General features: G+C 47.8%; 1 protein-coding gene across 1 annotated transcript in view; it reads left to right on the plus strand.

Moving 5' to 3' along the window:
- LRP1 (LDL receptor related protein 1) overlaps positions 1 to 26,642 on the plus strand; it is a 114,977-nt gene that overhangs the window by 23,206 nt on the left and 65,129 nt on the right. The window contains exons 7-22 of the mRNA XM_043969073.1: positions 7,496 to 7,658; positions 7,831 to 8,053; positions 9,338 to 9,527; positions 10,365 to 10,508; positions 11,381 to 11,617; positions 16,163 to 16,343; positions 16,770 to 16,992; positions 18,278 to 18,479; positions 18,907 to 19,032; positions 19,473 to 19,613; positions 19,741 to 19,866; positions 20,851 to 20,967; positions 21,272 to 21,352; positions 23,610 to 23,777; positions 25,189 to 25,371; positions 25,945 to 26,145. Coding sequence (XP_043825008.1) covers positions 7,496 to 7,658; positions 7,831 to 8,053; positions 9,338 to 9,527; positions 10,365 to 10,508; positions 11,381 to 11,617; positions 16,163 to 16,343; positions 16,770 to 16,992; positions 18,278 to 18,479; positions 18,907 to 19,032; positions 19,473 to 19,613; positions 19,741 to 19,866; positions 20,851 to 20,967; positions 21,272 to 21,352; positions 23,610 to 23,777; positions 25,189 to 25,371; positions 25,945 to 26,145 — 2,706 coding nt within the window. The remainder of the gene's footprint in view (positions 1 to 7,495; positions 7,659 to 7,830; positions 8,054 to 9,337; positions 9,528 to 10,364; positions 10,509 to 11,380; positions 11,618 to 16,162; positions 16,344 to 16,769; positions 16,993 to 18,277; positions 18,480 to 18,906; positions 19,033 to 19,472; positions 19,614 to 19,740; positions 19,867 to 20,850; positions 20,968 to 21,271; positions 21,353 to 23,609; positions 23,778 to 25,188; positions 25,372 to 25,944; positions 26,146 to 26,642) is intronic.

The raw sequence follows: 26,642 nt of genomic DNA on the forward strand, positions 1-26,642 counted from the left end.
TCTAAGGCCTATGCCCCTTCATATTTCAAAGTGGGGAATAGGTTCCACCTCAGGTTGAGGACTGAAATCCATCAATACTCCTTAGCCCGTTAGCCCATTTATCTCTCTTATTGGCTCTTTGGGGAAGTTTGATTTCTTTGGGGTTTTAATCTTCCGTCTCAACCTGTGAACCCCTGCCATGAAATACCCCCTGCTATCTATGCTAGGGGTAGATTTCGAAAAGTCTCAAATTGCGCTTTTTGACTGGGAGAGACAGACTTTGTTCAAGAAGATTTTGTAGAACAATGAAACCATAGATTATTAGAACTGGAAATCACCGTATCTATCCACCCCCTGCAGAATCGCATGTGATCAATATTTCAGTCCCAAACACCCAATTTTCCATTTCAAGTTAATAAATATTTTTTAAAGCACGCAAAGCCCTGATGCAAAACAATGATAAAATATTCCATGCACATCTGGGAGACGACCTGGAGGTTAAGAAATCTAACCCTCCCACCCCTATTTTATAGATACGGAAAACTGAGACCCAGAAAGGCTTAAAGTGACTTGCTCAAGGTCACACCACTTGTAAGTATTTGAGATGAGATTCAGACCCATGTTTTCTTGATCCCAAGACCAGCATCACATCCACCACACCATTCTGCCACTGCCTTCCACATTCAGGGAGCCCCCAGACCCTGCCTTGCTGAATCTAGCACCTTAATCCTCCCCCAAGTACTAGGAGAGACTGCCATTTGCTAAGGGGGAAGGGATCGCTGGCAACACTTGATGTTAAAATCAAAGCTCAGTTCTTCCTCCCCCATTTGTCCCTGAATTTCCTGGTCAAAGCTGCTTTGCCTTGCATCCCCTCTAGGTTTAATCTTTCCTGTGGCCAGAAAATGAGCTTAGACTGCAGCAGGAGGGAGTGAGGGCAGACAGCAGGAGGGAATGAGGGTGGACACTAGGAGTCTGAGGCTGGACTTGGAAAGGAGGGGGGGTGGGGCTGGTATTTAGCATCTCCATGGTCCTTTTGTGTGTGTGTGTTGAGTCCCTGGGGTTGGAGCCAGAGTCCTGGAAAGGGGGAGGGATTAGTTAAAATGACTTGGCAGTTTGCAGCTTGGGGATAGTACTGGACCCAGCCTTGTATGTGGTAGGGAATGAGGCCCTCTGCTGGTGGCTTGGGCTGGTGGGGGGGGGAAGAGGTCCCCCCCCCCCCAAACCAAGGCTGGAGTCTGCTGGATTGTGAAATGGGTCCCCAGGTCCAGCTGGTGGGCCCCTTGACTCCTTTCCCTTCTCTTTCTTCTCTCTCTCTCTCTCTCCCTCCGTCTTTGTTTTCATATTTTAAAATCACAACAGGAAATGGGATAGGGATTTGGGGAGGAGGGGGACTTAAAGAAAAGTAGCCACCTCTGAACCAGTGATGTTACCATTCCCTCCCCTGGTGCCCCCTCTGCCCCCACCTAAGCAGAGAGCTGCTCTTTCTTGAGTTTTCTCTTGCCATCCTCCATCCTCTGCCCCCCCCCACCCATTGCCTCTCCCCTCCATCCTAGAGACTTTCACGAGTCCTCAGGGAGTAGCCAATGAGTGTGGTGGAGGGGTGCTCCGGCTCCCTTGGCCTCGGTCTCCATTTCCTGGAGTTGATGTTTTGCTTTAACTTTCCCTGTTGAGTCTGAGTTTCCTATAATAATTTCAGAGCTCTTGCGCTTGCTTTCTCCCTCTGGCCCAGTCGGGGCTGGCCCTGTCTCCCTGGCATGGATCCAGCTCCTGGCCCTTCACTTCCCTGCTGTCTCCTTGAAGTTGCCTCTCTCTGCCCTGCTCCCCACCCTCTCTGTTTTCATACTGGAGCAAGAGGGATGGGTATGATTAGAAGGTAGAATGGATTTCTCAATAGTAAAGGAAACTCCAAGGCAAAATTTAGCAAGAGGAAGGTAGGTCATCTTGGATTCTGGGAAAGCATAGAAAGACGAGATATTCATTGGGTCCACAAGGCAGGGGGAAGGTACCAGAACCTGCTATTAATTCACTATAGAAAGACCAATTTGGAAGGAGAAGTGAGCTGAGGGGAAGTGGGTGGTGAAAGAACTGTGTCTGGGTGAGAGTTTTTCTGGTAAAGAGAGCTAAGGATATCTCTGTCCACCCCTCCCCTTCCCTCACACACACACTCACACACACACACATACACACCACCACCACAAGACCTGGCCAGTTCTATCCCTGTGTGCGTAGGCAAACCGTAATCCCACAAAATCTCTTCTTAGTTGGTTCTCAAAGGTGCTCTCCATATAACCCATTTGCTTCCTCCTCATGTCTTCCAGCACTCACTTCCAAAGTGAAATGAAAACAAAGCTTCTAGGTTGTCCTAGGCCCAGCTGAGTATAAGCTCTTCCTGTCTTACCAGTCTTATGGGGGAGTTCCCTGCACCCTGACCCTCTAGGGCAGAAGTTGAAACAATCAGGACTGGAGAAGGGAGATTCTGAGGTCTGAAGGAGGAAATTCTTCAGAATCCCAACACCAGAACATCTGGGCCTGGTTGAGAACCATTACCACCAACCAGACAGACTAGCATGGTGATCAATACCATCAAATGCTCATCCCACAGATATCATGACTGTATCCTAGATTTCTTTTTTTTTTTTTTTTGGTGAGGCAGTTGGGGTTAAGTGACTTGCCCAGGGTCACACAGCTAATAAGTGTCAAGGGTCTGAGGCCGGATTTGAACTCAGGTCCTCCTGAATCCAGGGCCAGTGCTCTATCCACTGCGCCATCTAGCTGCTCATGTATCCTAGATTTCTAGACCCCTAATATGATCATAGAGTTAGAAGGGATCTTAGAGGTCATTGAAGATACTTTTACAAATGCGGGAATTGATACCCAAGGGAGGTTACATTTCCTCCATTCCATTGGGGGAGAGAGCTCTCCTGGATGGGATGAAGCCTCTGTCCAGTGAAGGACCTTTCTCTTGGGGATGACACCCAGCTCCTAGAACTGAACCTCAGCTCTGGTGTGTGGGGGAATCTTAGAAAGGGGAGGAATGGGTGCTTTTTGGAAAAGAAGAATCATTTGAGGAAGTAGATGTTGAACATTTGAGAAGCTAGGGCAATCTGGAGGGGGAGGGAAATGTTGGATGGTCCTCTGATGAGGAGGGACGGAAGGGTAGTACCCAGAAATGACAAACACAAACCCCAGGTTTATTTTGAGGCCTGGAACTGAAAGTCCCTTACATCATCACTCCACTGTAACCTCTGCTCCACATACCCCTTGGTCCCCAGACTCCCTCCCCCATATTAATGATACCCTCCCTCAAAGACTGCCCTCCTATTCCCCAATTCCAAGCTCTCCAACTCTCTGGTTCTTTGGGACCTGGCAAAGGTTAGGAGATTGATACTCCAGAGGAGGGGGAGGCATCCCCTCCTGGAATAAACCTAGAGATATGAAGACCCTGGTGGAAAAAAAGAGAAATATCAATTCCATCGGGGCTTAAAAGCATCAGAGATAGGTTTGGGGGATACTTGGAGTTTCTGGGCTTATTTCTCCTCTAGCCACAGGCCATGACCCCGACATCACATACACACATGCTCATAGGCATGCATACATACACACATGCACACGCATGCTGCTGTGGTGAAGGGCTAAATATAGTTGGAAACCCGTAAAGGAGAGGGGAATCCATGGGAATTCCCCTTCTGTGGCTCCTCAGCCTTCTCTGAGTAGACCAAAGGAATTTAAGAGAGAATTTAGGAGAGAAAGGGAAATTATCAGTGTGGATTATTGATAACAAAGGGGCAGATTTGCAGCTTTCATTGTACAGATACTAGGCCTGCCTGACTTCTGGAGGGATCGGAGGCACCAAGTGGGGTAGACCTGTGAATCTCCCCTCTTCTCTCCATCTCTTTCTTCCCATCCCTAATTTAGAGTGGAGGAGGAGATAAGGAGAGAACTTTCACGGTTTTAGATTTTGTGGTTCAGAGGAGAGCAGGGAAAGGGGTCAAGATACCTAAGGGAGGTGGTCATAGGAGAGAGTCCAGAAATCTGGATTGGGGGGTGGGGGTGGTCCTTCCAGTTTTCCGGAACAAGTTTTTCTCTTGTAAAAGTGCTGAACTGGGGGGGCAGCTAGATGGCACAGTGGATAGAACACCGGCCCTGGAGTCAGGAGTGCCTGAATTCAAATCTAGCCTCAGACACTTAACACTTAACACTTACTAGCTGTGTGACCCTGGGCAAGTCACTTAACCCCAACTGCCTCACTTAAAAAAAAAAAAGTGCTGAACTGGGAGTCAGGAAATCCCGAGTTTGAATTTGTCCTCAGACATATACTTAGCAGTATGATCCTGGGCAAGTCATTTAGACCTCAGCCTCACTTTCCTCCTCTGTGAAATGCAGATAATAATAACAGCTCCCTCCCAGGGTTGTTGTATGGGTAAAGTGAGGTCATATAAGTAAAGCACTTCATAACCCTTAAAGTGCTGTATAAATGTTCATTATTATTAAGATTTGGAGGGGAGGGGCAATCAGATGGTGCTGCTCCCTGATACTACAAAAAACCCCTAATATTCTGGGTCCTATATTTATACAAATAGCCAATAACTAGTAGACTCCTCTCCTCTGTACCACTCTACCATATCCCCCCTTCCTTACCCCAAAAGCAAGAAGCGAGATTGCGTGTCCATGCTTCCCATATACCAAGCCACATTTGGGTTTCAGGGACATATTTTCTCCTTCAAACCTTCCCTTTTTAACCTGCACAAGCATTCTTTTTTCGGGGGTCGGGGAATACAGCATGATTTGCCTGAACCCCTCAGGTCCTCCATTCCCACTAGGAAAAGTCTGCCCACCCCCCCCAACACCCGTGACCTTGTCAGGGATCAGGGATACTACTAGCCTCTAAGGCAGAGCCCATCTGGACTGGGCAGGGAGCTGTACTCTTGGAAGACAGGGGCAGATTCTAAATTGTTAGAATTTAGGGAGAATTGAGTAGATTATGAATTCTTAGCCTTGGAACTGTGAATTCAGGGTTTTTAGATAGACATATATCTACATACATACACACATATATACACACAACACATATATAATATATAATATATATATATAAAGAGAGAGAGAACTGTATTTCAGTGTAATTGGTTTTCTTTGAAATCTTGGGCATTTTATTTTATGCACTTAAAAACATAATTCTGAGAAGTGGTTTATAGGTTTTCCCAGACTGTCGAAGGGGTCTAGGAACAAAAACAAGGTTAAAAGTTCCTGGCTCTTCCCATATGTCCATCTCATAGACTTTGTCTTTCTCTGGTCCCTTGTGTTTCTTCTTGGGTAGGTGAGCAGGACTCTAAAAGAAGGATAATCTAGAACCGGCCTGGAGTTTGCTTTCTCCTTAGCCCCATCTCCAGCTGTTTTTGTACCTCCCCCTCCCCACCTCCACACACTCCTCCCTTCACCAGCCCAAGTCCTGTGACTGTGAGTCAGTGTCAGATCTCAGCCAAATTCCTAGGGAACCATGTTCTTGTCCCTTCTGGTCCACACCCCCAAGTTCCTATGGGCGGGCAACCCCTCTGTCTGGGGAACAGGGGAGGAAGAGGAAAAATCAAAAATTATTAACTCCTTGCACCAATAGCTAGAGGTCCAGGGCAGATTTCCCAAGTTAAGTTGTTGAGTTGGATTCGGGACTATTTTTTTTAATGTCTATTGATATCCCTCCTACTTTCCTCTACCAGTGAGCCATTTCTGAAGCTGAGAAAATAAAAAAGAAATAGAAGGGGAAAAAACAGTTCAGCAAAAGTAACCAGCATAACCACAGAGTCTGACAATCCTTGCAATCCAGTATTCCATGCCCATAGTCTCCAGCCTCTGCAAAGGGAGAGAAGTGCATTTTCTGATGTCTTCTTTGGAGACAAGTTTGTGGATTATAATTCTTTGTCTTTTCATTCACATTGTTATCGTTATTGGGTATATTCTCTTCTTGGTTTTGTCACTTTGTTCCATATCATTTCATGTGTCTTCTCAGACTTCTCTGAATTCTTCATGTTCATCACTTCTTAATAATGAGTAATATTCTGTTACATTCATCTGTTTAGCTATTCCTCTAGGGGACTATTCTAGCTAAGGACAGATGGTTAAAAACCAAAGAGAACTGGCCCATATGGATGGAAGAAAGAGATGACATGAAAGTGGACTTTGGTTTTAGGCTCACAGACCTTTTGATGACCTAGAGAGTTCTTTAGATGGACAAGTCCCCATGCTTGGTAAAGGAATGCTCAGATAGGAGAACTGGTCAATAGAAACTTATGTCAGTGTCTCTACCCTCATGAGTGAATTTATTTGAGTCAGGTCTTTTTTCTGGAGCAATCTCTCTTAAACTTCTTGTCACCTTCCATTTTTCAACAGACTTCCCTTTTTCACGATGTCTTTGGTCCCAGCCTCTGTCTTCTCTAATCTCATGTAGAAGCGTGTATCTCCTTTATTTAGAGCATAGGAGCCCTTACATCTGGGTGCCTTGTCTGGGGTCTCCCCCAAGTCCCCATCCTTCTTGGTTGGTTACCTGGTGATCCATCACTACCCAGGGGCTCCAAATGCCCTTACCTCAGCCCCACAAGGCCTTGGGTCTTCGAAGAAATAGGATCAAGGACAAGTAGAAGGAAATTGGAAATAAAAGGATGGGTATGGGGGGGTACTTTCCAGTCAACCAACATTGGTTAGGCGACTAGGCGACACAGGGGACAGAATGCTGGACTTGGAGTCAGGAAGCCCTGAGGTCAAATCTTGCCTCAGTCACTTGATAATTGTGTGAACCTGAGCAGGCCAGTTTTCCTCCATCAACCTCAGTTTCCTTATCTATAAAGTGGGTATAATAACAGCATCTACCTCATATGGTTATTGTGAGAATCAAATGAGAATAATACTTTTTATGATTATTATCAATAACATTTATTAAGTGCTTTTGTGCCTGAATACTAAGTTCCTTCACTTTGAGAATAGGGTACAAAAGCATAAAAACCAGTTTCTCAATATCTCTTGGGGAGACAAGGCTGATGTAGAAAGATAACTCACAGCATGAAGTATAGGTGATAATGAGCTGGTTAGTAGGAGATGAGAGAGGAGAAAGAACACTTGAGGCTGACAACGTCAGGGAAAACTTAATGGAAGAGGTGAGACCAGTTGGGTTATGAAAGGTAGTTAAGAACTAGATTGAGGGGGCAGCTAGGTGGCACAGTGGATAAAGCACCGGCTCTGGATTCAGGAGGACCTGGGTTCAAATCTGACCTCAGACACTTGACACTTACTAGCTGTGTGACCCTGGGCAAGTCACTTAACCCTCATTGCCCAACAAAAGAAAAAAAGAAAGTACTGGAGATGGGGTCACAGGGGTCTACAGCAAGAAGTGGAAGAACTATATTGAGAGGACTTCTGTGAGCCTGGGGAGGAGGTCATCGAGGGAAAGGTTTCTGCAGTGGAAGGGAGGGTGCTGCCTTGCTAGAGGTAGGCTCCTCCTCACCAGATCTGTTCTCATTCTACCCAGATGTGGAGCAGATGGCCATCGACTGGCTGACAGGCAACTTCTACTTTGTGGATGACATCGATGACAGAATCTTTGTATGTAACCGGAACGGGGACACCTGTGTCACTCTGCTGGACGTAGAGCTCTACAATCCCAAGGGCATTGCTCTTGACCCTGCCATGGGGTGAGAGGCGTTGTGGGGTGGGCACAAGGGATGCCGGGAGCAAGGAGCCCAGCCCTTCCTTTATCCCAATATCCCTTGCTCTGGCCTGGCAAGGGAGCCAGAGAGTCAGGGGTTGGTGGGGGGCTTAACCTCATGGGGTCTCCCCTCAATGACACATGTCATCCACTCACAGGAAGGTGTTCTTCACGGACTATGGGCAGATCCCAAAGGTGGAGCGCTGTGACATGGATGGGCAGAACCGGACCAAGCTGGTGGACAGTAAGATCGTGTTTCCCCATGGTATCACTCTGGACCTGGTCAGCCGGCTCGTATACTGGGCTGATGCCTACCTGGACTATATCGAGGTGGTGGACTATGAGGGCAAGGGTCGGCAGACCATCATTCAAGGCATCCTGGTGAGGATGGGGAAGTAGGGGTCACCTTTAAGTCCTTTCCCAGCTCAGAATCATCCCAGGCCATGTCAATAAGGGAAGGGGAGATCATCATCCTGGAGCATTCTGGTTGGGTACCCAAGGCCTATATACCACACAGCATCTTAGTTGGGAAGGTGAGGCCCATCATCCCATAGCACACTGGTTGGAAGCGAGGGGGAATCATTACATCATGGTATCCTGATGAGGAGAGAGACCATCAGCCCAAGGAATTTTAGAGCTGATAGAGTAGAGAAGCCAGGGTAGAGATTCTTAGCTTTTTATGAGTCCTGGATGCTTTTGGCAGTCTGGTGAAATCTATGGACACATTCTCAGAATCATGTTTCCCAATTCATAAATAGAATACATAGGATCACAGATGAGCCTAATTATATAGAGATATAGTATTTTAAAATAGAAATTTAAAATACATATTTATACATGTTTCATATCTATTTGCATTATTATGTATTAATATCTTATCATTAATTTATATAATGTTTATATATTTTAAAATACAATAAAATATAATTTTTTAGAAGAAAACAAGTTTATATGTCCCAGGTTAAGAACCTTTGGGCCAGGGGCAGCTAGGTGATGCAGTGGATAGAGTCAGGAGGACCTGAGTTCAAGGTCAGACACTTGACACTTACTAGCTGTGTGACCTTGGGCAAGTCACTTAACCCCATTTGCCTCACCAAAAAAAAAAAGAACCTTTGGGCCAGAGGACAGTGTGAAAGGCCCTGGGTATGGCCTCCCTTTGATAATAATACTAACTGCATATTTAAGACAGTATGATATAGTAGATGGAACTTCAAAGCCTGGAAGACCTGGGTTCAAATCCTCCTCCTAATATATGTTTACTATGTGATTCTGGGTAGGTCCCTTAAGCTCTCAGTGCTCTAGATAGCTAAGACAATAAATAAAGAGAGAATGTTAAATGGGGAGAAAGCGCTGACCTGCGTTGGCAAAGGGAGTTTCTTCACCCGGTAGTTCCCCATACCAATAAAATCATAGGGTCTGGTTCCAATCCCTGTCCCTTTCTCTGTACATTTGCTCTTCACAATAATCCTGCAAGACAAGCCAGATAGTATTTTACAAGTAAGGAAACTGAAATACAGATAGGTCACATGATTTGTGCAGAGTTCCAGGTAACCAGGATATGGCCAAGTGAAAGTTGGGAGGGGGTGGGGGAAAGGAGAAGTATTTGATGTCCACATTACTTCTGTTTCACATCAATTTCCCCCACTTTTCTGTGCCTACCCCTAGATTGAGCATCTGTACGGCCTGACTGTGTTTGAGAACTATCTCTATGCCACCAACTCAGACAATGCCAACTCACAGCAGAAAACCAGTGTCATCCGAGTAAACCGATTCAACAGCACGGAATACCAGGTGGTCACTCGGGTGGACAAGGGGGGCGCCCTCCATATTTATCACCAACGGCGCCAACCCCGAGGTGAGAGAGACTTCAGCTCTTAAATAAATACCCTTTGTCTTCTAGAATCACTGGGCCCCCTATGTAGTCTCCTGGGAGGCCCCTAGCCTCCACAAACCCACTTATTAATAATGTTAGTAATGATAACTCATGTTTATAATACTTCATGGTTTATATAACACTTTCCTTATAAAAGCCCTGTGAAATAGACGGTGCATGTAATGTACCCATTTGGTAAAGGAGGAAATTGAGGCTAAAAAAAGTTTTAAAACTTTAAGAAAAGGGGCAGCTAGGTGGCGCAGTGGATAGAGCACGGGCCCTGGAGTCAGGAGTACCTGAGTTCAAATCCAGCCTCAGACACTTAACACTTACTAGCCGTGTGACCCTGGGGAAGTCACTTAACCCCAATTGCCTCACTAAAAAAAAAAAAAAAACTAAGAAAAGTTGTATCAGGGCAGCTAGATGGTGCAGTGGATAGAGCACCAGCCCTGGAGTCAAAAAGACTTGAGTTCAAATCCAGCCTCAGAAACAATCTGTATGACCCCAGGCAAGTCACTTAACCCCCATTGCCCCGCAAAAAAAAAAAAAAAAAAAAAAAAAAAAAAAGAACTAAGGGGCGAGGGGCAGCTGGATGGCACAGTGGATAAAGCACCGGCCCTGGATTCAGAAGGACCTGAGTTCAAATCTGGCCTCAGACACTTGACACTAGTTGTGTGACCCTGGGCAAGTCACTTGACAATCATTGCCCTGCCAAAAAAAAAAAAAAAAGAACTAAGGGAGGAGCCTTCTCAAGTCGGGGGCCAGGGCCAGGGAAGACAGGTGGTGGCCCTCTGACCCTTTCTCCCCTTGCCCCTGCAGTGAGGAGCCATGCCTGTGAGAATGACCAGTATGGGAAGCCAGGAGGCTGCTCAGACATCTGCCTTCTGGCCAACAGCCACAAAGCCCGGACCTGCCGCTGTCGTTCAGGCTTCAGTCTGGGCAGTGACGGCAAATCCTGCAAAAGTGAGTGATAGGCATGTCTGCATAACACACATGTGGCCCTTTGGCTGGTTTGCTAAACTAACCTTTTTTTTTTTCTTCTTTAAAAATCTTTGTTACAACCAAAAACAAACAAACAAAACAAAAATCTTTGTCATAAGGGGTGGCTTAGTGGGGGGGGAAGGAGAAGAATATTTTTGGAAAGGAAGGCAATGTAAAACAGAATGGCTAAAAGAGAGCGACGGGGCAGAGGGAAAAGCGGGGCTGGAAGTGAGACGATGGGGCAGGCCCTGCCCACCCGCCCTAGCTCTGAGTTTGGAGCGTGTTTGTGTAGGCATCAGGGTTTGGTCTCTGCCCATCTGTTCTGGGGCCCTGCTGCTCTGGTCCAGCTTCCCTGTAGGAAGAGAGAAGAAGCTGTAGGCCGGCTAATCACCTGTTCACTTGAGATCAGTGATTTTTGTACATTTCTGCTGTGACCAATTAACTGATTTGAACTCTTCTTCTCATTTTCTGCGGGTATGCCACACCATTCCCCCCTCCCCCACTTCAACTCCTTCTTTTCCCAGGAGCCATTGATAAATCAATCTCTCTCTCTCTCTCTCTCTCTCTCTCTCTCTCCCTCCCTCCCCCCCCCCTCACTCTGAAGATGGTAGAAACTTGGTGGAGGTGAGGAAGGAGGGAGGGAAGACAAGGTGCAAGATGTTGGTTCAGGGTACCCAAGTGAGAGACACACATGTGTCTTTATAACTTCAAACCCTTCCGTCCCCTCCCCACTCCCCAGGGCATTCTAGGAGCCACAACCTCTTCTCTTTGCATCTCTCCTGGTCCCATTCTCAGGCTGCAGTCCCTGAAGTGAGATGGTGGCTGAGTATGCCTTATTCTCTCTTCCTCTGCAGAACCAGAGCATGAGCTGTTTCTAGTGTATGGGAAGGGCCGGCCAGGTATCATCCGAGGCATGGACATGGGTGCCAAGGTCCCTGATGAACACATGATCCCCATAGAAAACCTCATGAACCCCCGAGCACTGGATTTCCATGCAGAGACGGGCTTCATCTACTTTGCTGATACCACCAGCTACCTCATTGGCCGTCAGAAGATCGATGGCACTGAGCGGGAGACCATACTCAAGGACGGTAAGGGTCTCTAAAGTGAGAGGAATGGCCAGAACATCTTGAGGAAACTTAACACCCGCAGCGAGAGAGCAGGAGTGTGTATTTTCTTAGTTTTGTTTTTTGTTTTTGTTTTTTTTAGTGAGGCAGTTGGGGTTAAGTGACTTGCCCAGGGTCACACAGCTAGTAAGTGTTAAGTGTCTGAGGCTGGATTTGAACTCAGGTCCTCCTGACTCCAGGGCTGGTGCTTTATCCACTGCGCCGCCTAGCTGCCCCCTTATTTTCTTAGAGAGGTGATAGAGGCCCAAACTGGAGTAGTTGCTCTGTGAATGGAGAGAAAGAGATGCATATGAAAGATGTTGTGAAGATCAAAAAGAGCAAGATTTAGCAACCGATTTGGTTTATGAAACGAGCAAGCATAAGGAATTGAGGATGACAAGGAGGTTGTGAACCTGGGTGACTAAGAAGACACTGGAGGGCAACTGGGTGATACAGTGCATAGAGCACCAGACCTGGAGTCAGGAGCACTTGAGTTCAAATGTGATCTCAGACACTTGACACTTACTAGTTCTGTGACCCTAGGCAAGTTATTTAACCCCAATTGCCTCCAAAGAAGCAGAAGGAGGAGGAGGAGGAGGAAGAAGAGAAGAAGACAATGATGGCAATGGTCACCTTGACAATAATAGGGAAATTCAAAGAAGGAATAGATATTTGGGGAAAGATAGCGGGCTCTATTCTGAACTGTTGAGTTTGAGATATTCAACAGGCAATTAGTGTTGGTAAACTGAGGCTCAAGAGAGAGGCTAGGACTGGGTATGTAGAAATGAGAGATAATGAGTTTGCCAAATGAGATTCGGTTGAGACAAAAGATAAGGCAGAGCCGAAGGGACAATTACATTTTATGGGAGTGACGTAAAAGGGAAGTGACCTAATAGGAAAAAGAGAGAGAGAGAGGGGGGGGGGGGCGAGCATTATCATGCAAACCTAGAGAGGAGGAACTATGAAGGAAAGGAAAGTGATCCCTCACACCCTTTGCTGCAGAGAAGTCAAGGATAAAGACTGAGGAAAAAAGCCATTAGACTTGTCAATTAAGAGATCATTGATCTTTGGCGTGGGTGGTCTCATTCAGATGATACAGTCAGAATCCATATCAAAGAGGGTTTAGAATCCAGGGAGAGGAAGTAGAGACATACAGTCTAGGTGACTTCTTCTAGGAGTTTAGCTGAGGAGGAAATGATAGCTATTGCAGATAATAAGATCTATTGAGGGGAGGGGTTAAAAATAGAGGAGACATAGGCTGCTGGCAAGGAACCAGTAAAGGAGTGACTGAAGATTAGAGAGATAGAGGAGGTGGTAGATAGTAAGGGAAATCTGCTAGAGCAGATGGGAGGCAATGGGATCAAAGGTATACATAGCAGGGTTGACCTGGTTAAGAAGGGCTACATCTTCATCAGAGACTAGAATGAAGTTGAGGATAGTTGGGGAGGATGTCAGAGAGATATGCAATGAGAAGAAGGAGGAAAAGGGAAGCTCTTGGTAAACTTTTGGTAAAAATATGAGATACTGACCTGAGTGGGTAGAAGGAAAAAGAGGGCTGTGAGGGGCTTGAAAAGAAGAGAGAAGGTTTGTAGCAGGCATGGTGGTAAATGAGATGGAGAATTAATTAGGGCAGAGTAGAAAAGTATTTCCTTGCTACAGTTAGGGCACTATTGAGATCAGTTAACATAAATTTATAATGAACATGGTCAGCATGATTTGTGACTTCCTCCAACTTTGTTCACTAGCATGTGAGTAGGAGTAAAGGAGGAAGATGGTCAGAGTAATACAGGCTTGGGGTTTGGCAATACGTGGTCATCCTTAGGTCAAAAGAGCAAGGGATTTGAAACTAGAGCATAGGGTAGGGTAAAAATGGCTCAGTGAGGGGCAGCTAGGTGGCACACTTAACACTAGCTATGTGACCCTAGGCAAGTCACTTAACCCCAATTGCCTCACCAAAAAAAAGAAAAAAATAGCTCAGTGGTAGAAATTGAGAAGAGAGGAGTGTACAGGGACCATGGACTAGAAAAGTCCACCTGAGGGATAAAGGGATTAGAGATGAGAATAAGGAGAGGGCACCCTAAGGTTAGGGGTTTTGAGATCTATGAAGAGATAGAATGATAAAAGATTTTTTTTTTAAGTGAGGCAATTGGGGTTAAGTGACTTGCCCAGGGTCACACAGCTAGTAACTGTTAAGTGTCATGAGAGCATGGGATTAGAAAGTTTGTGAATATGACCATCTTTGTATGGAGCAGAATTGGAGTAAAGGTTTAGGTCATGGCAGTTGATTGAATGGTTTGAAGATCCAGGAGGTCAGGGTATATCTGATGAAACCTCAGTGTGTGAGTTGAAATCTTTTAGTATGAAGGCAGAATTTGGGGTGGAGAGGAACACTTTGAGCCAGGCATTAAACTCATTAAGGAAGGAAGATGAATATCCTGGGGTTTGGTAAATGATCATCACCAGGGTCTAGATTGGCTGATAAATTTGAATAGTGTGAACTCCAAAGAAGAGGTTCTTGAATGACAGCCATAGAGGGAAAGTCTGAAAGTGGCAATGGGACGCAGGTATTGAATACTGATTCTCCACCAAAACCAGTGAATCATGGGGGATGAGAGAAAGTGCAATCAGTACTGGAAAGGGTGTCCAGAGTTTCCAGAGAATTTCAGTATCAACAGAAAGGAACCAGATTTTAACAAGTGCTAGAAGATAGAAGGAACAAGAGAAAAAGTTTAAAATGAGAGAAAATGATTAATTTTGGAACAGGTATTCCAAAGGGCACAGTGGAAGGGATGGGTAGATCTGGAGTGGGACACTGAGGAGTAGGGTTGAGATCAATAGGATTGGGGGAGTGGACAACTGGGGTTGTTCTTCAGTAGTCAAGATTTCGGTATTATGGAGAGAGTAGAGGAGTGTGCTAACTAGTGGAGAACTGGGTCTAGGCAGAATACCAGTAGATGGGAAAGGGCCAATAAGAAAGGCAGATGATTAAAAGGTTCAGAGTTGTCCCTCAAGTTCTTGACCAGGCAAGTTCATGACCAGGTGGTGTGGTGTGTCCTGTGAGATTTGGGGAAGTCTTTCTCCCAGCAGGCACAAATAGAAAGAGGTATGTTCTGGGGAGTCTGAGGAGCACAGCAGGAGACAGGAGGTAGCATGTTCCAGGGTGTGGTATATACCAATCTGGGGTGTATACCAATCAAGATTTACCAGTAGATCACAAAACTTCCCTGTAGTTTCTGAAGCCACTCTTTGACAAACGCAGTCCAACACTACCTTGTCTGAATCATGTCATCCGAGTTGCTTTCCATTTTCCTGGGCCTAGAAAAGACAGATTGGGGACATTGAATGATATAAAACCTAAAACTCCTGTATTGCAGAGAAATGGGTGGAAGTCACAGAGCAGCTGATTTGGGCTTGATATAAGGAAACACTCCCCCACAATAAGTTCTAATTGTCCAAGAGTAGAAAGGGTTGCCATGGAAAGGGATGGATTTTCCCTCACTGGAGGTCTTCAAGTGATGTTGAATGGCCACTTGTTGGAGATGTTGCAGTGCATGAGTTGGATTGGATGGCCTCAGAGGTGTCTTTCAACTCTAAAATTCTGTGGTGCTAATTAAAAGAGACTTGGGACGAATCCTTTTGTCAAATGAAAAAAATCACTCTCCTGCTTATTCATCTTGTACATTCAAATTTTTGTCAGTTGTGCCTTGAAGACATCTGCACATGCATATATTTATTTGGCCATACACGTCAGCATAGGTTTAAGCACTCCACATTCATTCATTTGAGTCACAAGTAGCATCCACCATGTCTGCTGGCTGCCATATGGAATATCATGAGAACATGCTCTTTGACACAGATGCATAAACACATGAAATAACCTTCTACCACCCCCAACAACTCCTTGTCCTCAGCACAGAAGAGTCGACATGATAGTAACTGGTGTGTTGGAGAAAGGAAGTGCTGGCCTAGGAGTCAGGAGACGTGGCTCTGGCCGTTAACTCACTTGGGCCTCAGTTTCTCTATTTGTAAAATGAGATAGCTGTTTTAGATCATCTCTGAAGCCTTGGGGTCCAGTGTATGCTTGTCTTGGAGGGCTGGAAGAGGCTGAATAGCAGCAGGAAAGATGAAGTCATATTGTTGGTTAAAGGTTCCTGCACGGGGGCAGCTGGGTGGCGCAGTGGATAAAGCACTGGCCCTGGATTCAGGAAGACCTAAGTTCAAATCCACCCCCAGACATTTGACACTTACTAGCTCTGTGACCCTGGGCAAGTCACCTAACCCTCATTCCCACCCCCACCCCCACCCCCGCCTAAAAAAGGTTCCTGCTCTGCTTCTTTTTTTTTTTTTTTTGGCGGGGCAATGGGGGTTAAGTAACTTGCCCAGGGTCACACAGCTAGTAAGTTTCAAGTGTCTGAGGCCGGATTTGAACTCAGGCACTCCTGAATCCAGGGCTGGTGCTTTACTCACTGCACCACCTAGCTGCCCCCCCTGCCCTCCTTCTTCTCCTGACTTCCCCCTACCCCACCCCAGGTATTCATAATGTGGAAGGTGTAGCTGTGGATTGGATGGGAGATAATCTATACTGGACTGATGATGGGCCCAAGAAGACGATCAGTGTGGCAAGGCTGGAGAAAGCAGCTCAGACCCGTAAGACGCTAATTGAGGGCAAGATGACCCACCCCAGAGCCATCGTGGTAGATCCACTGAATGGGTAAGTTTCCAGGGGTTCATGAGATTGTGGGAAACTGAGGCCAGGACAGAACCCAAAGTACATGTAGCAGGGGGAACACGCGGCAAGAATGGGATGGAGAACAGGAGTTGGAGGGGGAACCAAGCATCGGGGAAATTCAGACACACTACCTAGCAGCTGAGGCAGAGAATACCAGAGCAAAGGCTGTAGTGGGGTAGGGAGTCTATAAAGAGGGGTGTAACACATAAGAATTATCCCAGAGAGAAGAAGAAAAGAGTCGATTTTATGGCAGTCAAAAGTAGGGATTTCGGGGGAAATATAGTGTGGAGAGCCAAGAAGAGTCCTTACCTATATGGGCCAGAGGGTAGAATAGGATGATGCCAGGGTGTCAAGACTGGTAGAAACAGGAGACTGAATGGGTTGGCTTTGACTCTTGGTTGCCAACAGGTGGATGTATTGGACAGACTGGGAAGAAGACCCCAAAGACAGCCGCCGGGGTCGACTAGAGCGAGCCTGGATGGATGGCTCCCACCGGGATGTCTTTGTGACATCCAAGACGGTGCTGTGGCCCAATGGCCTGAGCCTCGACATCCCTGCTGGACGCCTTTACTGGGTAGATGCCTTCTATGACCGAATTGAGACCGTACTGCTCAACGGCACTGATCGAAAGGTGGGGCTATCAGTGTGCATATGTCTTTATGAGTCTGTGTCTATGTCTGTGCCCATGACTAGTCTGGGATTTACAAAATAAAGAGGCTGATATCCTAGCTTCTAGCCCAGGCTGTTGGAGGAAGAAAGAGGGCATCACCAAGGGATGGGATCTTTCAGCCAGTTGTTGTTGTTTTTTTTGGCTTAGGACTCTGAGTTGAAAAGTGCAGGAAACTACCAGCGTGTAAACTCCCTTCACTGATATAGATGAACTACTCATCTGCACCTGTATCCAGGGATGAGATATGGCCCAGTCTTAGAGAGGGGATTTCTCCAGTCCAGTGAGGAAGACAGGAGCCATACCAAAGACAGATATAGAAAACTAAGCACAAAGAAGAACCAGGATAGAGAGTGCTACCCACCTCCCAACAGAGTAGTGATGGACCCAGGGTGTATAATGAGACATAAATTTTGGACATAGTCAATTTGTTTTGCTTGACATTTGTTACAAGGGTTTTATGAGGGAACTGGGAAAGGGAAGAGGGGGAGGAGATGAGCCTAGGATTGGCTAGGGATGGGGATGGGGGAGAGGGAAGCACAGTGAGTGAAAGCAGTAATACCCTCCAGTTAGACCATGAATGGGCAGCTAGATGGCTCAGTGGTTAGAGCCCCAGGCCTGAAGACCTGAGTTAAAATCTGGGCTCAGACACTTACTACCTTTCTGTCCTTGGGCAAGTTGAGGTGGTTAGGTTGCTTAGTGGTTAGAGTGCTAGGCCTATAGCCAAGAAGACCTGAGTTAAAATCTGGCCTTAGGTACTTACTAGCTGTGTGACCTTGGATGAGTCATTTAACCTGTTTGCCTTAATCCACTGGAGAAGGAAATGGCAAACCACTCCAGTATCTTTGCCAAGAAAAACCCATGAACAATATGGGTCATGAAGAGTTGGACATGACTGAACGACTGAACAACAAGGCCATGAATAGGGGCTCTCATTCTCACTGGAGCTCCCCCGGACTGTGCGGAGTGGCGTAGGGCCTATGTTACTTATGCTTACCTTTCCTCACTACCCAGGAAGAGTTGCAGGAGCATATTCAGATCCATTCTACAGCCATTCCATATGGTGCCTGGTTAACCTAGCTTCCCCCATTACTATAATACAGACTAGGTTCACCACTCCTGACTCAATGACATCTTTCAGTCTAAGTGACCCTATGCATCTCCTCACTTCTCTATAATGACCTTTATGCCTACTCATTGTGCCTCCCACCAAGACCCCTCAATCCTTACTCCCCCCCTCCCTCTCCAGATCGTGTATGAGGGTCCCGAGCTGAATCACGCCTTTGGCCTTTGTCACCACGGCTCTTACCTCTTCTGGACTGAGTATCGAAGTGGCAGTGTGTACCGTCTAGAGCGGGGACCGCCGGGCACAACTCCCATTGTCACTCTGCTTCGGAGCGAGAGGCCCCCTATCTTTGAAATCCGCATGTACGATGCCCAGCAGCAGCAAGGTACTCTGGGCCCAGGTCTAGGTTGCCCTTTCTTTCACATAGATAGCAGCCACATGAGATAAAGCAGACTAGACTTGAGCTGGACCAAGGGGTAGCTTTCTGGCAGAAAGGGCCGGCCATCCATCCCCTTTGTCTTTTTCTCTCCCCAATATGGTAGGTTTGGGAGGAGAAATGCCTGTTCCACTAAACCTCTCCTACTCACCTTCTCTCCCATTTCCATCTCTCACCAACCCCTGACCACACGGTCTCCTTCTCTTTTTCTTCCCTTTCTATCTCTTCCATCCATTCTCTTTGCATCTCCCTTCTCTGGCCCCCTCTGACTCGGCCTCACCCTGCTCCCCTGCTCCATGTCCCCGTATGCCCACCCTGGTCCTCTGTCTGTTCCGTCTCCCTGCCCCATTCCCTGATTTTGACCCATCTCCTGCAGTAGGTACCAATAAGTGTCGTGTCAACAATGGCGGCTGCAGTAGCCTCTGCCTGGCCACTCCTGGGAGCCGACAGTGTGCGTGTGCAGAAGACCAGGTGCTGGATGCTGATGGCGTCACTTGCCTTGGTATGAGGGGGCCTGGAAATGTGTAGTAGCCTGGGCTGGGGGGAGTCCTTTGTCCTGGTGTTGGGTGGGGAATAGTCTCAGAGCCATGAGGGAGAAGCTTGGTATTGAGGAACCCCGAAGGAGGAAGTAGGAAATGGGGCAAGGAAAACACTTTGAAAGAACCAGGGAAGTTTGAGGAATCTTTGAGAAAGGGTTAGGACAAGATATCACAAGGGATGAGAATTTGAGCAGGAAAGGGCTAGGAAGTTTAAGTGTTTGAGGAGGGTCTTGTGGTTAATTCTCCTTAATGGGTAGGAAAGAGATCTGATGGGTTTCTTGGTTGGGAAAAGAATATGATTCGATGAGGTTTATACCCTCATCTCTCTAATAATGTCACCCTTTTTCTCTAATAATCTGCATATCCCTTTCCCGTTTTACCCTCCTTGGTTGGGTATCTGCAGCCAACCCATCCTACGTGCCCCCACCCCAATGCCAGCCTGGTGAGTTTGCATGTGCTAACAGCCGATGCATCCAGGAGCGGTGGAAATGTGATGGTGACAATGACTGTCTGGACAACAGTGACGAGGCCCCTGCCCTCTGCCGTAAGTGACCTCATCTCACCTTCTCTCCCCCAGCCCTCCTCTCTATGAAGTTTGAGGGATACCCCCATGCCATGAAGAAGCCAGGGGCTTCCCTTACTCTCCTCACCCCAAATTTTTCCCCCTTTAGACCAGCATACATGCCCCTCTGACCGCTTCAAGTGTGAGAATAATCGGTGTATCCCTAACCGATGGCTGTGTGATGGGGACAATGACTGTGGAAACAGCGAGGATGAATCCAACTCTACCTGCTCAGGTGTGGTGTTGCCCTCTGGGATCTGGGAGAGGAGGGGACTGGGGAGGGAAAAGAGATAATTAAAAGAGGATAAGGGACACTAATGCTGCCCTGTGAAAGCAGGGGGTAGGGGGGGTGAAGGAAAGAGAGAAGGAGAAAAATGACCTGAGGAAGATAGAAACAATGAGTTGTAGAGACAGAAGGAAAGCTGAAATTTAGGCTACAGAAGTACCTGAAGGGGAATCTGAAGGAACTGGGCCCAATATTCTGTATCCCTGGAAGGTGGAACAAGTGTGAAAAGACCAAAACAACACAGCCCAAGGAAGGAAGGCTAGACTTTAGCATACACCTCTCCAGGTAGCAAAAGACTGAAGAGATTGGGGCCATCTTCCTCGAAAAGCACAAGGAGAGGGGCAGCTAGGTGGCACAGTGGATAGAGCACTGCCCTAGGATTCAGGAGGACCTGAGTTCAAATCCAGCCTCAGACACTTGACACTTACTAGCTGTGTGACCCTGGTCAAGTCACTTAACCCTCACTGCCCTGCCCCCGCCCCCCCCCCCCAAAAAAAGCACAAAGAGATTTGGGGTTAGAAAGGAGAATGAGATAAAATAGAGTTTTGGTGAGAAGGTAGAAGGGGGTCATTCTCCTCAAACATTCTGTTCTGCAGCCCTATAAGCTGTGGGAAATACCAGCTATGGAACCAGAGGTTAAAATAGGTTAAAATGTCAACTCTGCCACCTATTGCTCATGTGACCTCAGGAAAATTACTTACCATCCCTATTCCTCAGTATCCTCATTGATAAAAATGAGGGGATTGTGCTAAATGACATCCAGTGTCCTTTCTAGCTCTAAACGTATGACTATGTTTGACCCCATAACCTTTATGGAGGATTTGAAGCTATAGCAAGAAATGTGGAAGTGATGCCTCAGGGATGGCCTGTGAGGTGGGGAGGGGAGGGAGCGTGCACACTCATGACTTTACCCCCAACCTCGGTTACCCACAGCCCGAACCTGCCCCCCCAATCAGTTCTCCTGTGCCAGTGGCCGATGCATCCCCATCTCTTGGACGTGTGACCTAGACGACGACTGTGGTGACCGCTCTGATGAGTCAGCCTCATGTGGTGAGAGAGTGGGAAGGGGAAGAGGTAGAGAAGAAGGCTGTGGGCTTTGGGTGGGGTTGCAAGAAGGGCTTCTCCCTGCTCCTCATGTAATGGAGAACTGCTTGCTCTGAGGTCCCCCTGATTTCCCACTGGGATGAAGGACACTAAATACTGAGGGCCCCCCTCTCCATCCTGCCCATGGTGATGGACATTTCTAGGCAGTGAGGTGTAGGGGTGAGGTGTAGTGCTCTGAGCCTAGAGCCATCCACTCACCCCACTGACCCCTCTGTGGCTTACCCAACCCTCATTCCTCCCACACCCACAGCCTACCCCACCTGTTTCCCCCTGACTCAGTTTACCTGCAACAATGGCAGATGTATCAACATGAACTGGCGCTGTGACAACGGTAAGGGCTTCTCCTCTCTGTTCCCAGTTCCCTCTCTTTTCCTCCCCGTCTAATCGTTGAGGCAATAGAGGTAATAGGACAAGCCCTGGATAAAAGAGTAGGGTGTAAAACCAGGCTGTAGCCTCCCTCTCTCCAACAGGCTGAGGTCTTGCTATGGTGGATAGAGGAGAAGGGAGGAGGAGGAGGAGAAGCTAGGCACCTGACTGGGCCTGGCTAATGGGAGACAGTCTAGAAATATACTCAGATTAGACAGTGCAAACTTTAGGCACTAGATAAAGATCTGTTATTATTGTTATTCTGGTTTTCTCTTCCCCTTCTCTTGTCTCAGGCTAGACCTGCGGGACTCTTAGGGAGAAAAAAGAGCACACAGATCAGGGGATCCTAACCTAGACCCATGAACCTGATTGTTTTTCTTAAATACTTTGATAACTTAATTAAGCATCCTTGGTTTCCATAGTAGTCTTCTGTTTTTCATTTAGTGCATTTAAAAAACATTATTCTGAGAAAGGGTCCATAGATTTCACCAAACCTGCCAGAGGGGTCCATGACACCCAAAAGGTTAGGAATGCCTGCCCTAGAGGGGCCCAAATTAGAGAGCAGTCTGAGCAGGGAAGCCTCCGTCCCTTCTCTTGAACCCCTTTCCCCTGGAGTCCTTGCCCACCTCACTGAATGTCTGCTCCCGGGAGCCAGCCACGGACCAGGTGATGCTCTGCCTGAGCTGAGGGTGTCACTGTGTGTGTGTCTACATATGTGTGTGTCCTGTCACTGTCTTGGGGTTTTCAGACACTGTCATGTTGTCCCCGGGGTGCAAACTGGCTGCCCTTGTTCCATCATGACATAATTGTGAGTGTTGAGTGTTGTGTTACTGGGTTGTGCTGTGTCGCTGCTGTGCCAATGGTCCCCCTGGCTGTTTCTGTGTTTCAGAGAAGGATTGTGGGGACGGCTCTGACGAAAAGACCTGTCCTGAGCCTGCCGGTCAGTGCATAGTAGCACATGCACTATCAACTCACACAGAGCCTCTGGTCCAGCCCTGTGGGCAGTTCCATTCCCCATGATCCTCCGCAGCTCCATCAATTTCCCTGCCAGACAGTTTTGTAGATCTTTGCCTCCCCTCCCCTCCCCAAGGACCTGGGGGGAGGTGGGGCAAGAGGCAACAGCCCAGGGAGAATGAAAAACATGGAAAGAGATGAGAAAGGAAGGGAAGGAGGTAGAGAGAGGGGAAGAGAGAGAAGGGACAGAGAGAGGTACTAAGTGAATGAGAGCTGGGGAGAAGGAAAGAAGAATGTGAAGTAGGATGGATGGCCTCTCATGAGATAGGCTCAGGGCTTTGATATGGTTGAATCATTTATAATATTAGAAGTCCTCCCTCTGTGCGTGCATACACATACACACACACACACACACACACACACACACACACACACACACACACACACACACACAGCCTGATGAGAAAGCCAGCCACCTTATATACAGAGAGGCAAAATCAGCTTGATCACTGGGTGCCAAGGTCCCCTTACCTCTAATGGACCACTGCTACCCAACTGCTGGTGGCCTGGCCCACGCCCTCCCCTGAAATTAAAATGTATAGATTTCAGAATGAATTGGGGCTGAATTTGGTCCCTCCTATCATATAGGAACAAGGGTGAACTAGAGGCTTCCTCTTGTGCCTGTTCTTCCCCACTGCTCCCTAGGAAAGCAGAGATTCCTGGAAATAAAGCAAGGAAGGAAGGAGGGAGGGAGGGAGGGAGGGAAAGAAGGAAGGAAGGAGGGAAGGAAGGAAGGAAGGAAGGAAGGAAGGAAGGAAGGAAGGAAGGAAGGAAGGAAGGAAGGAAGGAAGGAAGGAAGGAAGGAAGGAAGGAAGGAAGACCAATTGATCAGAGACCTACCCCCATCCCCTCTAAAGTATGATTGAGGAGAGACCACTGTTTCTCCCCAGATGGAGGCCAGGACATGGGAAGGGGGCTCTGAGGAGCATCCCTCTCCCTCCCTCCCCCAGTCCTCAGCTGTGTGGTCCATGGTGCATGCTGCAATCTATGCAGTTTCTGTGTCTTTTCTGTTTGTTGTTTTCTCACTGGGGGAGGTGGGGAGGGAGGGGAGGGGCCGAGGAGTCCTGAGGGTCTGGGGGGTGATCTGGAGTTGGGGGGTGGGTGGAGAGAGGCACCAAGTGGGAGGCTTGGGGAAGGCCGGCTCTGCTGACACCCTCCCTCCCTTTCTCCTCCCCTGCCTGCTCCCCACCCCCCCATCCGTCTGCCAGACAATGACTGCGGAGATAACAGTGATGAGGCTGGCTGCAGTCATTCCTGCTCCAGCACCCAGTTCAAGTGTAACAGCGGCCGATGCATCCCTGAGCACTGGACCTGTGATGGGGACAATGACTGTGGAGACTACAGCGATGAAACCCATGCCAACTGCACCAACCAGGGTGGGCATCTGAAGGAGAGGGGCATGGGGGGCAAAGCTAGCAAACCTGCACCGGTCAGGGCAGGCACCTGCAGAAGAGAAGCATGACCAGAGTGGCACCAACTCTACTAACAGGGGTGGGCACCTGGCAGGGAGGCAGTCTGATAGCCATACCTATGCCAACTGCACCAGTCAAAATAGGGACCTAAAAGAGAGGGCTCTGAGGGGACCCAGAAGCTATAGACCCACACCAAACCAAGAGAGTACCCAGAGGAGAAGAACTTGGGGCAAGGGAGGGGAGGAGCAGCCAGATGAAAATTAACTATGCTTGGCACCTTGGCATAGTATTTAAACTCAAAGTCACATAGAGGAGACGGACACAGAGATAGCACAGAAGCCAGACCCACACCAACCATTCTGGGTATTTGGATAGGAGCTTCACAGGGACATCACAGCAACTATGCCCATGCCATCACTACCAGCCAACATGGGCACTGTAGAGGGGCACAGCATCTAGAACCACACCAACTGCATCAGGGAGGGCACCTGGAGGAAAAGAGCTAGGCAGTGTTTCAGAATGGGGACAGAAACCGGAATGAGACTCATGACCACTTCATCAATCAATCAAAATTATTAGGGGATACAAAGAAAGATAAGACAATTCCTGTCCTCAAGGATCTTACAGTCTATTTGGGGAGACGACACACACACACATGAAAAGATAACTAACAAACAAGGTAGTATGTGGTAAATGCTGAGGGAACAACACAGGCATAGGTTCAATGGGAGTCGATGAAAGGGGAAGATAACTCTGGGTCTCGGTGGTTAAGGAAGGCTTTCTGGGGGGTGGGGAGACACTATCAGTTCTTCAATAGGATTTAGCAAATAAGTCTGACAGACTCCGGTTTGAGTTGAAAAGGAGGGAACAGAAGAGAAGGTTGGACAAGTACAATGGAGCCAGACCTTGAAGGGTCTCTAGAGGCTGTGGGAAGCCATGGCAGATTTTTTGAGCAGAGAAGTGAGAAGTTGAAGGTGCTATTTTAGGCAGATTAATCAGCCAGGGATGAAGGATGAAGGAACAAGGAACAAGGAAAGCAGCTAGGAAGGAAGCTGTTGTGATCATCCAGGTATGAGCTGATTAGGGGCTGAGCTAAGGTGATGGCAGAGAGGAAAAAGGGCAAGTGGAAAAGCCAGTGGGAAGGAAGAACTGAGCGGACCTTGGTGACAGATTCAGTGTGAGCACAGATGGTCACCTTGGAGATGGAAAGACATGGGGAAGTAGGCAGAGGAGAGCATTTGGATGACTCCTGTCCGGCCTGGAGGTTTGAACTCCTTTCTGAGGAGAAATCTAGACACCCAGGGTTATGAGGCTGAACTCGGGGATGAGGAGAGAGGCTGCCCCCCTAATGTTCCCCTCCACCCCTTGTCTCCAGCCACTCGACCTCCTGGTGGCTGCCACGCAGATGAATTTCAGTGCCGGCTGGATGGGCTGTGTATCCCCCTGAGGTGGCGCTGTGATGGAGACACGGACTGTATGGATTCCAGTGATGAGAAGAATTGTGAAGGGGTCACACACGTCTGTGACCCCAATGTCAAGTTTGGCTGCAAAGATTCAGGTAAAGAAAAGAGGCCCCTGGGAGTGATGTGGCAAGAAGGAAGCAAGAGAGGAACTAGGAGGTGGAAAAAGAGACTGGGCAGAAGGAAAAGGGAAAGGAAGAAACATTTACATAGCACCTACTGTGTGTCAGGAGCTGTGCTAAGAGCTTTAAAGAGGATTCACTCAAGGAGTAGGGAAGCAGACTGGTATGGAAGGGAAGGGAAGAAACATAGTACCTATTATGTGCTGAGAACTTTAAGGGAGTTCACTTGGGGAGTAGGAAAGGAGGTAGTGGGGAAGGAGACTGGGATGGCTGGGGGTCCATGGGAGCAGGGCAGTGTAGATACCCAATCCACAGTATGAAGTAGGTATTACATCATCCCAGGAAAGGAACTGAAAATACAGCCCATTTAGTACTAAGTCTTAAATCCCCCTGGGGACTTCTTGTACCTACTGCAACCCAAACCACATCTACATCCTGCTATCCCTAAACCCATTGAATCTTAAAGGATGGAAGTGGGGATTATACGGGGTGAGTATAGACGCCCTTCCTCCTGCTAACTGTCCACTCCCACTCCATCTTCCCAACCAGGACGGTGTATCAGTAAGGCCTGGGTATGTGATGGGGACAGTGACTGTGTGGACAACTCGGATGAGGAGAATTGTGAGTCCTTGGCCTGCAAGCCCCCTTCACACCCTTGTGCCAACAACACCTCTGTCTGCCTGCCCCCCGACAAGCTCTGTGACGGCAAGGATGATTGTGGAGACGGCTCGGATGAGGGCGAGCTGTGTGGTAAGTTCCTGGTGGGTGGGGCCGGTCCACATCTGTTTATTTCCCTCATGCTACGTGCCCAGCAGGGACCAGCCTAGCTTAGAGGAGAGAATGCCAAAGAGTCAGGAAGACTTGATTTTAAATCCCTTCTGCTGATGCTAACTAGTTCTGAGATCCAGGCAAGTCATATCACCTCTAGGTGCCTAGGGCAACTTCCAAAGACTGATCTCTATCAGCTGAGGAAGTTTCTATACCTGGAGTTACTCATGCTGGTGAAATCACCTGTCTTGCATGGATTCACATAGATATCAGGCACTGGGGAGGGGGAGGGCAAAGGGGGCCATTGTCTCTGCCCTCTAAAAACTTACCCTCTGGTCGAGGAGACTGAAGTAACACAGGAAAAAGGTAAACTAAGAATCCAGGTGAGAGAAGTGCCAAAAGAATGCTCAAGGTGGTGAGTTGTAGGGTTCAGAGCACCCCTGATTGACCAATCGGTCAGTTAGATTGGTCTGGGCAGG

Source organism: Dromiciops gliroides, chromosome 5 (assembly GCF_019393635.1).
Source record: "Dromiciops gliroides isolate mDroGli1 chromosome 5, mDroGli1.pri, whole genome shotgun sequence".
Classification (NCBI taxonomy): domain Eukaryota; kingdom Metazoa; phylum Chordata; class Mammalia; order Microbiotheria; family Microbiotheriidae; genus Dromiciops; species Dromiciops gliroides.